Below are 16,485 nucleotides of genomic sequence, written 5' to 3'. Positions count from 1 at the left end.
ACATGTCGTCTGAGGAATGGGAGGGGGAGTTGAAATGGTTCGCGACTATGTCCATCCTGGGCCTCCTGCAGTGCCACAACGATGCCACTGCACCTCCCAGTCACGAACCATTTCAACTCCCCCTCCCATTCCTCAGACGACATGTCCATCCTGGGCCTCCTGCAGTGCCACAACGATGCCACCCAAAGGTTGCAGGAACAGCAACTCATATTCCGCTTGGGAACCCTGCAGCCCATTGGTATCAATGTGGATTTCACAAGCTTCAAAATCTCCCCTCCCCCTACGGCATCCCAAAACCAGCCCAGCTCGTCCCTGCCTCCCTAACCTGTCCTTCCTCCCACCTATCCCCTCCTCCCACCTCAAGCCGCACCCCCATCTCCTACCTACTAACCTCATCCCGCCCCCTTGACCTGTCTGTCCTCCCCAACTCCCCACCTACACTCACCTTTACTGGCTCCATCCCCGCCTCTTTGACCTGTCTGTCTCCTCTCCACCTTCTCCTCTATCCATCTTCTATCCGCCTCCCCCTCTCTCCCTACTTATTTCGGAACCCCCTTCCCCTCCCCCATTTCTGATGAAGGGTCTAGGCCCGAAACGTCTGCCTTTCTGCTCCTATGATGCTGCTTGGCCTGCTGTCTTTGTTTTATCCCATTCTGATTGGCTCTGGGTTCTTGCCATGCCCCCTGGTGGTGGCAGCACCCTGGTCAGAGTTTGAGAATAAGATTGGCACGAGGGTTCAGTGACCTGGAACAGGCCAGAGATAAAAACGCCACGCCAGTAAAAAGCACAAGACAGAGTGGGCCAGCCCACCACCTCACCTTTCACTCTCATCTGCAGCCTTCTCAGCCTCCTCCAGCTTCTGCAGCGCGGTGGCCAGGCGTTCCTGAGCCCTGTCCAACTCCTCCTCAACTAGCTGGATGCGTCTGTTCAGAGAGGCGACGTCTGCTTCAGCCTGGGGCAGCAAAACAAACACTCAATGCACAGGGCAAACACTGGGTGGTGCACATCCATCCCGGTGAGTGAGCCACCACCTTCACTGTTTGTTGCAAAATTGCTTCCCTCTTGAAATTTTCCACTGAGGCCTTCCTATGCATTTGGAATGGGTAGATAAAAGATCAAATTTAGCCCAGCCCACATTAAGCCTATAATTCAATTTCCTATTTCTCTTGTTAATCCTCTGCAGTTACTAAAATAGAGGAGTTGTCCTAGAAAACAATTTGATTTGTCCAGAAAAAAAAAAAAACTTGAACAAATTAACAATTTGGGAACCATACAAGGAATCCCGGAACAGTAGCTGAAATTTAGGGCTGAGCAAAATCAGTAACATTCTGATCCATCGTTTCTAGAGTACACTTGCTAAAGTCATCTGGGCTTAGGCAAGGCCAGCACATCCCAATGTATCACTTCTGCAATTTTCTAACAAATGAAATCTGCACTAAAAAGCAAAAGGGATCAGTCACAGGAAATCTTTATTTTGAATTTTGTACAGGGGCATTGACAGCACAGAAACAAGACATTCAGACCAAAGGTTGATGCCCATGTTTAAGCACTGCGATTCAAGGGCAGAAGTAGGCCATTCAGCCCATCGAGTCTGCTCCTCAATTCAAAGAGATCATGGCTGATCTGATAATCCTCAACTCCAATTCCCTGCCTCTTCCTCATAATGCTCAATTCCCTGACTGATGAAAAATCTCTCAGCCTCAGATATACCTAATGATCCAGCCTTTACAGCCCTTTGCAGTAAAGAATTTTAAGTCATGACCCTCAGAAGAGGGTCCTCCTCATCTGTCTTAAACATTTGACCTTTTGAACTACTTCCCATCCTATCTTATCGCATCTCACCCTCAGCAAGGCAGTTTCATTTCTCTCTGTTGACCACACATCTAGTTGCCCTTTCAAATGCATTGATGATCCTCTATTCAACATTCTCACCACTTCCTGTATAATTAAAAAAGAGTTCCCTTCCAATTTGTAACGTTTATAGCCTCTACTGGGGGCGTGAACATCTTCCCAACTGCGTTCACTGACGAACACAGAGGAATTAAACTGCAGTTCTCGGCCACTCTGAATGCACTCCAGAGGCAATCTTGCAAATCAGTCTTTTCTTTTAAAAAAAAATCTAAGAAGGAATTTTTACCCTTTCAGTGCACTTGCATGGGCAAGAGAAAACGCTTTTGCAAGTGATGCCCCAAAACAGAGCAAACTCTTTTACAAGTACCCATCCAACAAAATGAAGGGAGGTTCACTGCAAATTAGCAAGCAGGCTCAATAAAAGGTGCAGAACAGGGTCCTGTGGTGTATTGCCTCTGCCGATACATCGGCACCAGAGATGTATCATAGGCTCATCCCTCCCGGTGCCTCAAAGTTATGTAAACATAATTTCACACAAGGAAGAAATGCCTTTGGTTTGTTTGTTGGATAGAGTCAAACTCCAACGTTTGTTGGTTTCTGCATATGCTATTGCTTTAGCAACTATATTCATACAAATATCTTTTTGCACACAGTCTATTTTTGAAATAAAACAGTTCAATAAAAAAAAAGTGCAGACTTCAGTGATTTGCATTGATTCCTGGTCAGGGAATACAGATTTCCTGCAGTTGGGCACCCATTAAGTTTTCCTCCCCTGCCATTACCATTTTCCCCTCTTTTGTTTTCAGGTTTTTGACTTTTGGTTTTCACTGCCCCTGGTGGGCAACGTTTGGTAAAAATCACTCTTATGCAGGGATTGAGTATATATATATATTTTTAAAAAACGTGGGGCACACACAAACATTTCTCTTCAGGCAATGTATCTCCTTAGCTTCCCAGATCCTACCAGAGCACTCAGTCTCCTACTTCTCCACACCCCCCACCGCACACCCCCCGCGCCCCAGGGGGGTGTACAACAAGCCCCTCCTTCCTGGCGTTGCCAACCCTCCGATTCTTCTGGATTGTCCAGAGAAGAAGGATTAGCCTCCCAGATACCAATGCGAGACAGCCAACAGAAAGAATATCAATGGGGCATGAGGAAAACTGTAACCGGAGATGGTCGAAGAACATTGTATCAGCTCACAGAGGTATCAGAAAAGTCAAGGATGACCGCCTGGGGCTGGACAAGTGGGAATGTAGATTTTGATCAAAGTTATAATCTGATTCCTTCCATCACATTTGAATAGTGCCAGATCAAAACATATCAAGGTGCTGCACAAGAGCATAATGGGAAAATTCCTGACTAATTAAGAGGTCAAAGGTTATCAGGGTAGACAGGAAACTGGACTTCAGGCAATAGTCAGATCAGCCATGATCTTGTGAAATGGTGCAGTGAGCTCGAGGGGCCAGAATTGGAGGATCACAGAGATCTCAGAGGCTTGTAGGACATTACAGTGATAGGGAGAGGCAAGACTCTGAGGGAAAACTTGAAAAACAGGGTTGAGAATTTTAAAATTGAGGTGGTACCAGAACAAAATCTGAATAAAGGGGCTCGGCAAAAGGTAGGACCAAGACAGAGGGGGCTGGAGTAGGCAGTACCTCCATTTTCTGCTCCATCTGACCTCACTTAATTGAATGGAATGGAAACCTCTCTTCAGATCAGCAAACCCAATTCCAGAAAATGCACTCAATTCTTTACAATTCTGCTTCGGCCTATCCGTGCTCTCTGGGCAACCTTCCCTTTCCCCCCCACCCTCCTGGCCTCTCCCCTAGCAACACCAGAGCGGTTCAACCCTATGGAGTCGTTGATCTTCTGTAACATTAAGTTGAATTCACCAGAGCTATATAACAAGAAGTACAATGAAGCAGGCAGATAAAGAAAAAAAGTTGGAAACAGCAGTAGCATGAGCCATTCGTACTAATTCACAACAATTGGCTAGAGATATTTCCCCACCGCTCCCATGTGGGCTGACCTGCCTCTGGGTGTTTTTTTACGAGGCTGGTAGTTCAGTGCCCTAGTCTTTTCCGTTTATTGCACCAAGATTGTGGAAACGTATCCCAGGGCTCCATGATGACAGCAAATCCTGTTGGTTGCAAAATGTCGCAAAGTGGCATCATTAAGGACAGTTCACACCCAGCCTCGCCACAACTTAGTCAGCCCTCGTTTGGGAAAGCCGGGCCAAGAAGTGGGGCAGCAGGCCATTCAGTCCTTCAAATCTGCTGCAACATTCAATACAATCTGGGCTGACCTTGGGGTGGGGGTTCAATTCCACATTTGCTCAAATGCGGCCTCGATGTCAAGGGTAGTCACTCTCACTCTAGGATTCCGCGAACGTGCCCATCATTCAGCTCAGGCCTAGTTAGTGATTCAGTGATAATTTAGCAATAGGCATAACTTCCTTGTTTTTGTACTCTAAGCCCCTATTTGTTAAGGCACTGGATCACAGAAGTTTTGTTTTTAAAAAAATTCTTACCATATCCTGCCACCTTCAAAGTATCGCCTATCTAATCTATCATTAGATTACAAAAGACACCAAACTAAAGCTGTTCCTTCAAGGTAAAACATAAACAAATTTAATTTGGCGAGCTACAGTCCTTTTATGTTTTAAAAAAAAAAGTGATAAAAAGATCAACACATGCATTGTCCCTCTACAACCCAGAAAACCTCCATGTGAGGGGTATTTAAATCTCTACATTGACTGCTCCACAGGTGACTCAAACAAGGTTACTCATGCCACACCCTTCTTTCAAAAGCTTATTGTTATGAGAGGCTAAAGGTTAGTACAGCTTCTGGCAGCATTTATGATACTCAACTTCCCCACACAGAGCAAAGTTTCAGCAGAGGACTTGTTGGCCATAAATGGCCATTAAAACAGCACCGCACTTCAGCAACAGAACTTGGGAACCAGAACTCAGAGCCAACTATTTTTCCAAGATTTTCACTTTAAAAGGCCAAGCTGTTTCACAAATGCAACTTGAATCAATCACTCTCTCAATTGCTGCTGTTAGTTACTTTAAAATACACTGGGGTAACAGCACTCAAAAGATGCGAGGGGGAAACCATAGATAAAGCAGCTCACCTACAAACAATCTTTTCCAATGTGTTTTGTCTAGATGTTTTTAAAATCAACCTGTTCAGGGATGTTATGACACATCTCTGCAGCAGATGGGACTTGAACTCATGTCTCCTGGCTCAGAGGTAGGGACACTACTACTTGTATTACAAAAGCCTTACAGTTTGGTCTATTCTCCCTCCCCAGAAAATAACTCATCTCCCTCTCTCCATCATTACCCTCCAAAAGGCAGAATGAGCTTTTGCCTGTCTGTTCACATTTGATATCCTGGATGTGCGTAATGGCCAAAATCAGAGTGGTTTTGAATTGAAATGGGGGAACATATTGAACAGACTGTGTTTCTAATCGGAGACAACAAAGTGTAGAGCTGGATGAACACAGCAGGCCAAGCAGCATCAGAGGAGCAGGAAAGCTGACATTTCGGGCCTAGACCCTTTTGTTCTGTAGTGGGTCATTTGCTGAAGGTAAGGTGCAGTATTGCAGTGAGAGAGAGAAAAGGGTTGGTCAAATTACACCAGATGTTTTAAAAAAAAGTACAATACTGCAGATGTCAGAATCCGAAAATAATAAACAGAAATTACTGGTGAAACTCAAGAGATCTGGCAGCATCTGCGGAGAGAAAGCAGAAATTGAGCCAAAAATGACTTCTGAAGATCAATCACATTGTTTCTCTCTTCACGAGTAAATATTCCAAGTCCAGAGTTAATATTTTGAATCCAATGAAACGCATCTTCAGTACGTTTGGAAGAGGAGTCATACGGGACTTGAAATATTAGCTCTGTTCTCTCTCCACAGAGACTGCCAAACCTACTGAGTTTCTCCATCACTTTGTTCTTAATTTCAGTCTAATGACACACAGTCTGCTCGATCCCAGTTTCTAATGTTAGGGTCTGTGTTGGATCTATAGCCAAGGTAATCACAGAATAGGCAGAGGATGGTGCCAAATTTCAAGGGAGAGCCAAATCAGAGGATAACTTCCCCCAACTAAAGCTTGACATTTGACAATCCAAGCGGTTGCTGGTACAGCTGTCAATGCTGTTCCTTGCATTTACAGTACAGTGAAGATTAAATGCGTATCCAAGGGCAAAAACCACGCTGTGGCTCTGAAAGGAGTTTCGCAGCCACTGGGTGCTAGTAGTTGAGGGGAAGATAGCAGAGAGGCTCCTCTCTAGTTTCTGCAGTCAGACTGGTCTCCCCTAGCAGAACACAGACATAACCACAGTATCCCCAGACACATTTCTTTCCCAGATAGGGGATATGAAATTGCACAGCTATGAATCGCCATTGTGTTTCAGAATTCTTGCTGAAATTCTACCTGCTCCAAGGGGTTTTGTTGTTTGGCTTTTTCAATCTAGTGCTAGACTGGGGTAAACACACAGACTGAGCCAAACAGGGTATCAAGGGATATTTGCATCTGCACGCACTCAAAAGAATATGAGCTCTAGGTCATAGTCCTCAGGTCAGGAGTTGACAATGAAGACAATGGGCCTTTCACCAAACACTCAGAAAAACCAAGGGCCTTCTTCCAACCAGCTCCCACGGTCCAACACTTCCCTCTCTCCAGCCAGTTTCAAATGGCAGGATCTTGGAAAATACAGGCTATTTTCCAGAATTTGGGAGCCTTCTGTCCACAAAGGCAGATGCTGACAACAAAATTCTTCACCACCCACAATATGCCAGCTGAATTGATCGAATGAGAGATTATTCCAGGAGTAGGATCTCAAACCTGACACATGATTAACCAGGTAGCAGAAGGATCCCGACCTGAAACGTCAGCTTTCCTGCTCGGCCTGCTGTGTTCCTCCAGCTTCACACTGTGTTATCTCTGACTCCAGCATCTGCAGTTCTTGCTATCTCAGCAGTGATCCCCAGGCTCCTTTAGGCTTCAGAGACCTGGATGGCCTAAAGCAGACCCCTTCAAATCATTGGTGCAGCAAAAATCAGGAACGTCTTCACACGATCCTTCCAATCCAGGGGCAAGAAAGGCAGCCCATCAGCAACAGACTGTCTCAAGTCACCTTGCCCAACATGAGGGCATTAATCACTTGCAACCAGCTCCACTGAGCAGGACACGTTGTGTGTGCCTCATTCCAGGATCCAAAATAACCCAATCTACTCAGAATTCCACTCATAAGGTGACTCCTGGAGGGATACTAGAAGCACTTCAGAGATTTCTGTCAAAGCATCTCCAAAGGGTCAGATTACCTTCCCTGTGTTGAGTGACCAACGTGAAGATGACCCATTTGGGAAGGTACTGAATGCATTGGGAGACATCTATTGAGAGCATTCAAAGGTAGAAGGGTTCTAGCCAAAACATCAGCTTTCCTGCTCCTCTGATGCTGCCTGGCCTGCTGTGTTCACCCAACTCTACACCTCGTTATCTCAGATTCTCCAGCATGGGCAGTTCCTACTATCTCTGTAACATCCTTAATCCCTAGTGATTGCTTAAGGGAGGAGATGTCGTAGACAGACCCTTTGTTCAGATAAATAAGGAGTCTTTGAACAAACAGCCCTGGTTTGAGCTGATTAAGGTCCATGGCTGCCTCTCCTTTGTTGTGCCCACTAGCAAGAAAACTATAAGGCCAGCTGCAAGGAAACTGAGCTGACAAAATCAAGCCAATCTCTCAAATACCAGGCAGCACAACCCACATCAAAGAGGAAGCACAGAGACTTCTTACAGCCGAATTATCTGAAATCTATGACTGATCACTCCAGATTCACTTCTAAATCATTCAACACCCAAATCCAGAAACAAGTCCATAACTGAATGTGCAACTTGTTTTGGTTTCATCTTTGGATGAACTCATTACAGTGACTAAACCAAACACTATAACACACAGGAATCAGTAGACGAGTTTCCTGAATTAAGTGTAATCTTTAAAACCTAGGAAACCAGCTCCAATCTCAACTAAAGTACAAGGACAAGGCATGGTGTGGGCTTCAATTAAATTTCCATCTGTACTTAGGGGGGGAAGCTGCTTTGAAAGCTTGCATTTCCAGACTGACTCAGTCAGTTCAGACAGTACACACCTTGCTGCTTTAATCGGAAGCGGACTCCCTCCTACCAACCTCATTTGAGTAAATCCCGTCATTTATAAACAGGTAGGTCTGGTTCCTGGGAAATAGGCCAGCTTCTCGCTGCCGTTTGCTTTGCTGGCTCTGGATGTAGGAAGCAGCGCTCCTTCCCACCTACCACCGCCTTAGCGTTACACTGTTGCAGCCCAGGGTTACATTGTTGACCGTTCAGGGTTACAATGTAACAGCCCAGGGGTTACACAGTCGCCAGCGCCTGGATCCCAATGCCCACAGCCGCCAATGGTACTCGCTCTCACTTGCTCACGGCACTGGCGCTCTTCGTCCACTTCTTTCTGCAGCCTCTCTGCTTTCTCCTCCGCCACATCTGCCTGGTCCTGCAAGCTTTTAATCTTCCTCCTGACTGCATCCACCGACATTGAGCTGGCCATCCTAATCTCTCCTTTGCTTTCCCTCCCCCGCCACACGAATACACCGGCACCACCTTTCACTTCTCCTCCCACTTCTATTTGAAAAGGATGGAGGTTGGAGAGGAGAGAATTTTTTTAAAAAAAATCACAATGAACCTCCAGGAACTGGGGGAGAAATCCTTTTAAAAAAAATCTCTACTCTCCCGGCTTCGAATGCACTTAGCACCGGAAGTAACCCAGTTTTTAACCCTCTCCCTCCCACTAGGAAAGTGAATCACACACGCTGAGGGGGAGGGGGGATAATGTTGGAATTTTTTTCAATGTACGTAGGTGTCTTCAGTTCAAATTCTCAGCTTTCTGGGTGGTTGCATTTCTAAGTCAATATTTTTGGTGCAGTCTTTTTTTTAATTTGTTCGCAAGCGCCACACCTTGAAAGTGACATTCTGGTCGATTTCACATTCCAAGGTGTTTCACACCAGGAACACGCCACCTACAGGATTAGAGGATTTGGGATCTGATCAAATTCAAACGAAACAAGGGCAATGTCATAAACCTGGCTAAAGGTCTTTAACGTGTATTTACAGGTCTCTAAAGTCCCATAAATGTTACGATGCATCACTTAAAGAGTGTCTCTGCTGTGTTTAATATTTCATAAACGAACCCTGTATCACTCAAGTCATTTGCTTAAAATTAAAAGGCTTGAAATCTCAGGCACAGGACACTTCCGGGCACTTTACGCCAATCAAGCATTCCAGAAGTACAGTAATGTCGAAATATGCCAGGAAAATCTCACAAAGACAATGTAATAATCACAAGGAAGTCTGTTTTTTCCCCTTCTTCAGCAGGGATGGATATCAGCCTTATTTATAAGGAATAATTTTGTAATCTGGAACTCCCTCCCTAACTGCATTGTGGATCTACTTACACTAAATGGACTGCAGTGGTTTAAGAAGGCAGATTAGTGCGACCCTCTCCAGGGCAACTAATGATGGGCAATAAATATTGACCCAGTCAGTGATACTCATGTCCTATGAATCAATAAAAAATATTTCACCCCAAGCCTGCAAATGGGAGCCAATTTAGATGCATTAGCTATTGTGGTAATGTCATTGGACTAGAATCCAGCAGCTCAGGCCAAAATTCTGGAGACAAGATTCAAATCCCACCACACCGGCTGGTGGAATTTAAATTTAATTAGTAAATCTGGAATATGAAGCTAGTCTTATTGGGGCTCTAGTGTTGCAGTGGAAATGTCCCTACCTCTAGCCCAGGAGGCTTGGGTTCAAGACCACCTGCCCCAGAGATGTGTAATAGCATAATAATGAACAGGTTGATTTGAACGTATCCATAAAGCATAGTCTCTAGTAGTAGCCACATAATGTTAACTGTCACAATTTAAGGAAGGAAAGCTGCCACTTTTACTTGCTCTGGTTTACCACAGACCCATAGAGATGTGGCTGGCTCTTAAACTGCCTTTCCAGCTACTCAGTTCAAAAGCATTTGGGATAGGCAACAAATGGTGGCATTGCCAGCAACACCCACATCACTAGACTCACACTAAGTACATAGAGGATATCAGTGATTTACCATCACAATATTATATATGAATGTAATTTAATAAACTCTGCAATAAGAGCAGTTTACTGGGCCTTGAGTTTAATGTAGGCTGGTAGAGTCAATGCTTCCTCTCTCTGCATTGCACCATGTTTGGACATCTACAGTCTATTTCATTTTTCAGTAGCGAGTAGTTAGGGTCTGCAATGCACTGCCTGGAGGTGTTCGAATGAGGCATTCAAGACAGCATTGGAAGATTATTTAAATAAAGCAATGCACAGAGTTAAGCAGAAAGAGCACTAAGTTAAAATGCTAAGGAAGTCAGTGCAGACACGATGGGCCAAATGGCCTCCTTCTGCACCATAACAATTCTGTAATTCATAAACTCAATAGAATAGACTGATGCTTGATTGGTTCAGATTGGCTGCTGCAGGAAATGCACAGTTCTGAGTGTTAGCTCACTCTGCAACACAAAATCTAGACCAGCATTTTCGCTGTGGTTCTGAGGGAGTGCTACACTATTAGAGGTACTGTGTTTCAGATGAGGTGTTAAACCCAGCCTGTTCTTGAGTGGATGTAAAAGATTCCACTGTGCCATTTGGAAGAACAGCTGCAACATTCTCCTCATTGTCCTGGCCAACATCAATTCTTTAAACATCACAAAAAAAAACAGATGATCTGGTTATCATTGCATTGCTGGGTGTGGATTGTGTAAATTGTCTGCTGTATTTCCCAAATGCAATAGTGAAAGGTTTCAGAGGGTCACTGGACTTGAAATGTTAACTCTGTTTTCTTTCCATGGATGCTGCCAGACCTGCTAAGTTTCTCCAGCAATTTCTGATTCATTTTGTATGTTTCAGAAGGGCTTCATTTCTTTGGAATGTCCCGAGATTATAAACAGTGATTTGGGAAATGGACTCTTTCTTTCAGAGTACGAGAATTACTTTTCATGGAGCCTGTGCCCACATCATGCTGTGAGCCAGCATTGAGTACTCACCATGTTGGGCATCCTTCATCCCTGGCACTGATACCTGGCACCTTGACAGGCACAAACATTCATGAAAATCTGCATGAATTTACTGTACATTGTCAAGGTACAATGAGAGTCAGTGTTCCCAGCCCTGTTGCTGGAAGGATATTATCAAGCTAGAGAGGGTTCAGAAGAGATTTACCAGGATGTTGCTGAGTATGGAAGGTTTGAGTTATAAAGAAAAGCTGGGACTCTTCTCTTATAGAGGTTTATAAAATCATGAGTGGTATCAATTGGGTTAATGGCAGGCGTCTGTTCCCTTATATGGGTCTTTCAAGACTATGGGGGCATATTTTTAAGGTGAGGGGAGAGAGATTTAAAAAAGACATGAAGTGCAAATTTTTTTTTACACAGAGGGTGGATTATGTTTGGAGTGAACTTCTGGAGGAAGTGATGGATGCTGGTACAATGAAAATGTTTAAAAGACACTTAGATAAATGCAGGAATAGGAAAGGTTTGTAGGGATATGGGCCAGGAGCAGGGAGGCGGTACTAGTTTAGTTTGGGATTATGGTCAGCATGGACTGGTTGGACTGAAGGGTGTGTTTCTGTGCTGTACAACTCTGAGGATAAGTGGGAATGGGTTTGGGTGGGTGTGGATGATTGCAGGCAGGGGGTAAGAGGCGTGTGCAGTTGTGGTGAGGGTCAGCCAGGACTGTCACTCCTGATTATGTTCATGTTCACACATCCCACTTACCACTTTCTGCAATACTGGTTATGATTAACACCGGAATCAGTTGTGCCAGTTCCTGAGCAATGCATGATAACAGCCAGTACGACTACCTGAGAAAGGCTGACCTGCTGGATCAGAGTCCTTACCCTGATGCTCAGTTATTCTTCCACAGCCACCGGAGGAGGGAATAATAAAGAGGGAATGACTCTCCCTGTTTTGGGGCCTCTGGGATAAGACTGTGCTCACTTTGTCCAATAATTCCTGGCATAAAATCAGAAAATCTGCTCTCTCTCTGTACAGTAGTTTCTGGTGTTAGACTGTGCTTTTTCTGTCCTACAGCCCCTCAGAATACATAGTGATCTCTCTCTCTTTGTGCTGAAGCCCATGGGACCAGACTATGCTCTGCCAGCCCAAGAGCTACTAAGATCTGACTGTTTTCTCCTCCAGGAGTCCCTGCTCCCTGAGAATCAGAATTCCATGACTGATAGTGAATGTTGAGCGAATCCAACCCATTAAACTGATTCCACTAAGTTCCGAATGACTCAGTGAATCACTGTGCCATACAACAGGAGGAGGCCAGGGGTCAGTAAGTGGCCTGGGTGTAAGCCAGCATTCTCAGTACAGTTGGAACGTGAAGAGAGAGGTCAGCCACTGTTCTAAGTCCCAATAGGTGTCTATGAACTTCTTCGCTTGTCCTGGATCAGTGCACATTGGCAGACACCGGCTCAGGAAAAGGTGGGGTGGGGAGGGGGAAAGGGGAGTCTTGGCTGTCCAGTGCCATGGTGGTCTTGCCCATCGCTACCTACTGTCAACATGAGGAATTTGACTGAAGGTCCGGGACCCACTGACACAGCAACGAGTTAAATCTATCAGAGAAGTCAATATCATCAGTGAAAGTACAGCAAGAGAAAAAAAAAACATTCTTTTCACCCTCTAAATTTGACATTTGTATCATTGAATAACTGTCATAGTTCAGAAACTCTTAGCAACCACCAACCTTTCAAATATATTTGCAAGAAAAAAAATCCAACTTATTTGAGGAAACCTTCCCCCTAGCTCAAATAGTCTCAGGGCTTTGACACATTGGACAGTAGAGGGTCATTGAACTCCCCTCGTTTCTTGAATGGTAGCAATTTGAAAACATGACAAGGGGAATGTTCCAAAAGTGACAATCACATAGAGCTGGAAAAGATCCTGTAAACTCTTTTTAAAAAAAAGGATGATTTGAAACAGACCGGATTAGGGACTGGGCACTGGCCCATCCTGGTGCCGGTGAAAAGTGACAAAAGTGTAAATAGCTCATAACTGGGAGCGGGATTTACACGTGGCACTTGTTAATACAACTCCCAGGGGTGCTGGAACTTGGCAATGGTAGTGCTGTGGTTATCTGAAGCAGTCAGGGTTATTGGCTCTCCAGAATGCCAGGGATATAAATGCTATTCGGAATACTCTGCATACTTTACCTTTTAAGGAATATCCTTTACGAACGTAATCTCCACTCGCATTACAAATAGATTGGGGCGGGAGGGAGCGAGTGGATTTGAGTTCCTGTCAATTGAATCAAGTGGTTACAGGAAGCTACAGAATTGTCTTTAACGGGGGCGTTTGACGGGATCTCTCAGCCAGTCTTTTCTTGCTCCTGATCATTTGCACTGGGATTGAATTACGAGTGAACTTCCCTTTTTGTTAAACAGCCTTGTTTTACAACGGGACAAATGCTTGCCTCTCCCCCAGGGACAGCTCCCTTAAGCCTGTGCATATCCAAGCCATATAAAGCCCTGGGCTATAAATACACCCGGATACCCACTCAGGACATACACACCACCTAATCCCGTCTTAAACCTACAAGGGATATAGTTCATGTCATCTTGGCATTTAGCTGTCTGCCCCAAGCATCTGGGAAGAGGAATTGAGCGAAACAGAATATAAATGGATCACAAGAATCAGTGAGCGAGGAGGGGGAGTTGCTTTTGAGGCTTGTCATGCGAGATGAGGGAAATAGGACAGGAGAGAGAGAGAGGGGGAAAAAGTTTATTTCCTACAGATTGAAAGCTGTGTCTGATACTCACATCTGTAGCTTTCTTCTCAGCCAGCTCCAACTTCTCCTGTGCATCTTTCAGAGCTTCGGAATATTTGTCAAGCTCATCCTCAGTCCCCTTCAGTTTCTTCTGTAAAGCCACCAGCTCATCCTCCAGCTGCAGTTTGCCCGGTTTTTGTTGTTTGGTTTTTGTTGTGTGTGTGTGGTAGCAGGCGATGGCACATAGCACAGGGACACAGAGAGAGAGAGGAGACGGAGGCGACGTAGTCGGTGGAGACCGGAGCCATGCGTGTGTGTGTGTGAGAGAGACAGAGACAGGGATAGACACAGAGAGAGAGAGGAGAGAAAAAAAAGCAGAAAGAGGTTACAAGAGACGGTTCATTCACCTCGCCCCAAATACCTTAGTGGCATTCTCCTCCGCCAGCAACTGCCGCTCTTCCGCCTTGTTGAAATCTTCTAAAAATTTATCTCTCTCATCCTCCACTGCTCGCAACTTCTTCTCTAGTTGTAAAGCTTCATCCTCAAACTACACAGACAATTCATCAGAGATTCGTCAAACAAAGCCGTGGTCCAAATTAGCCCCATCCTCCAGACAACAAATTAACATTGATGCAAATCTAAACAGAATCGATCATGCTTTTCCTACAAATCCGTAAGTTTTTAAAAAATTGCATTTTAACCATTAACTATGCACATCTTACAGTGGACAATGCTGCATTTTAACCATTAACTTTGCACATTTTACAGTCGACAATGCTGCATTTTAACCATTTAAGCGTTAACTTTGCACATTTTACAGTCGACATTGTTGCATTTTAACTCTCGACGCGTTTTTTTTTTCCTTTTTGCATATTTTACAGTCTTTTTAATCCCGGGTTTATAAACATCTGGAGACCGGGCTCCAGGTACTGGAGTTGGCCCCTTCAGGGTAGGTTTTTAGTTCCACACTGTAAGGTCAGAGCTGGGATTTGAACCCTCCACGCAGTAGCTAACCTGCTTGCTCCTGTCCTCCGCCGCCTTCTTGTCCGCCTCGGCTTGTTCAGCTCGGTCCAAGGCATTCTCCTTGTCCAGCTTTAACATTTGCATCTTCTTCTTAATGGCGTCCATGACTGCTGCTGTTGGTGAGCTTTGTTTAGAAAGGACACTAAAATATATTTATAAATAAAGTGGAAGAGTGGAGAGGGTGTGCAGGAAGCCTGGAGAGAGAGAGAGAGACGGAGCTGATTCAGGAGCTGAGCTGAAGTGCACAGGATCCTACCCCCAGCCTCAGAAATATGTCCTTCTCAGGGGCAGATTGAATTCCTTAAGACATTTAATACTTTTTTGGAAGCGGTCAAAGCTTGTCCCTACCCTATGGCCAATCTTCTTCCTGCTTCAGCCCGTTGATTCGTTGCTGGGGGACATTTGACTGGTACCATCACCGTATATGGGGAGTTAAAGTGGACACCCTCTTCCCGTCAGCACAATTCCAGTCCTCCCGCCTTAAAAAACACCAGCTTTCAGAAGCCGGAGGCTCTGCTCCAGACTCGCCACATCAGCTAGACCTGACTCCACAGCGCTATGTTGGCGGGGTGGGGGGGGAACGAGCTGGACCGTCCAGATCTCCGGCTCGCAACCCCCTCCCCAAGTCCCAATCTCACTAAAACCCTCGACCCCAATCTCACTGACCACCAATATCACTAACTCCTTCCCCCAGACCCCAGTCTCATTAAATCCCTCACTTTAGACACCAGTCACATTAACCCCCTCCCTCCAAGATCCCAACCTCACTAATCCCTCCAGACTCCAATGTCACTAAACCACCCGTCTGCCCAGACCCCAGACCCTCACTTCAGATCCCAGTGCCACTAACCTCACCCAATCCAAAGCCCCAATATCAATAACCACCTCACCATCCAATGTCATCTCCAAAATCTTAATCTTAAAAAGTAAGCTAATCTCACTAACTCCTTCTGTTTAGAACTCAATTTCACTAATGCCCTTCAAAACACCAATCTGAAAACCCCAACCCTTTACACCCCAATCTCACTGATTCTCTCCCTCCAAGATCCAGACTCACTTATCACCCCATTAGACCCCATTCACACTAACTCACTCCTTCTGAGACCCAAACTCACTAACCCCTCCCCATTTAGACCCCAATTGCACTAACCGGTTCCCTCTAAGACTCAACTCACCAACCACCCGCTTTAGCCCCCAATCCATCTAACCCGCTCCCTCTAAGACCCAATCTCACTAATCATCTCTTTAGACCCCAATTGCACTAACCCACTCCAAGACCCAAACTTACTAACCCCTCCCACCCCGTTTAGACCCCAATCACACTAACCCACTCTCTATAAGACCCAAACTCACCAACCGCCCCCCTTTAGCCCCCAATCGCACTAACCCATTCCCTCTAAGACCCAATCTCACTAGCTGCCCGTCCACAACCCAATATCACAACACCCCTCCCCCAGATCCCAATCTCATTACCTACCACCTACTCCTTCCTAAGTCTTAGTGCTTCTTTCAAGACTCGCTCATCTACAGACAGCCTCGCTCCCTGCCCTGAGGATACAGACTGCACGACATCCAGCTGAGGGTACACAGTGTACCCACTCTATCCTGAGGCTTATAGATTGTACCCCCACTACCCCATAGTACCACTTTCACTGACGAGCCTGGAATATAGATTGGGCTCTCTCTGCCTGGAGAAGGGGCTGTGTGGGTACACACTAGACCCTCTGTGCTCTGAGTGGGTATGGAGGGAGGTTACAGACTGAA

At 45.4% G+C, this 16,485-nt stretch overlaps 1 protein-coding gene across 1 annotated transcript in view; it reads right to left on the bottom strand.

The window, feature by feature from the left end:
• Window positions 1–15,228, bottom strand: part of tpm1 (tropomyosin 1 (alpha)) — a 31,350-nt gene extending 16,122 nt beyond the window's left edge. The window contains exons 1-4 of the mRNA XM_048617035.1: window positions 14,713–15,228; window positions 14,120–14,245; window positions 13,751–13,876; window positions 819–952 (exon numbers count right to left, since the gene is read on the bottom strand). Of these exons, the coding sequence (XP_048472992.1) occupies window positions 819–952; window positions 13,751–13,876; window positions 14,120–14,245; window positions 14,713–14,826 (500 nt within the window). The 5' untranslated portion in view covers window positions 14,827–15,228. The remainder of the gene's footprint in view (window positions 1–818; window positions 953–13,750; window positions 13,877–14,119; window positions 14,246–14,712) is intronic.
• Between the last annotated feature and the right edge of the window lie 1,257 nt (window positions 15,229–16,485).

This window comes from Rhincodon typus, chromosome 36 (genome assembly GCF_021869965.1).
Source record: "Rhincodon typus isolate 14 chromosome 36, sRhiTyp1.1, whole genome shotgun sequence".
Classification (NCBI taxonomy): domain Eukaryota; kingdom Metazoa; phylum Chordata; class Chondrichthyes; order Orectolobiformes; family Rhincodontidae; genus Rhincodon; species Rhincodon typus.
The sequence above is the reverse complement of the archived record's forward strand: the minus strand, read 5'-3'. Positions and strand labels throughout refer to the sequence as shown.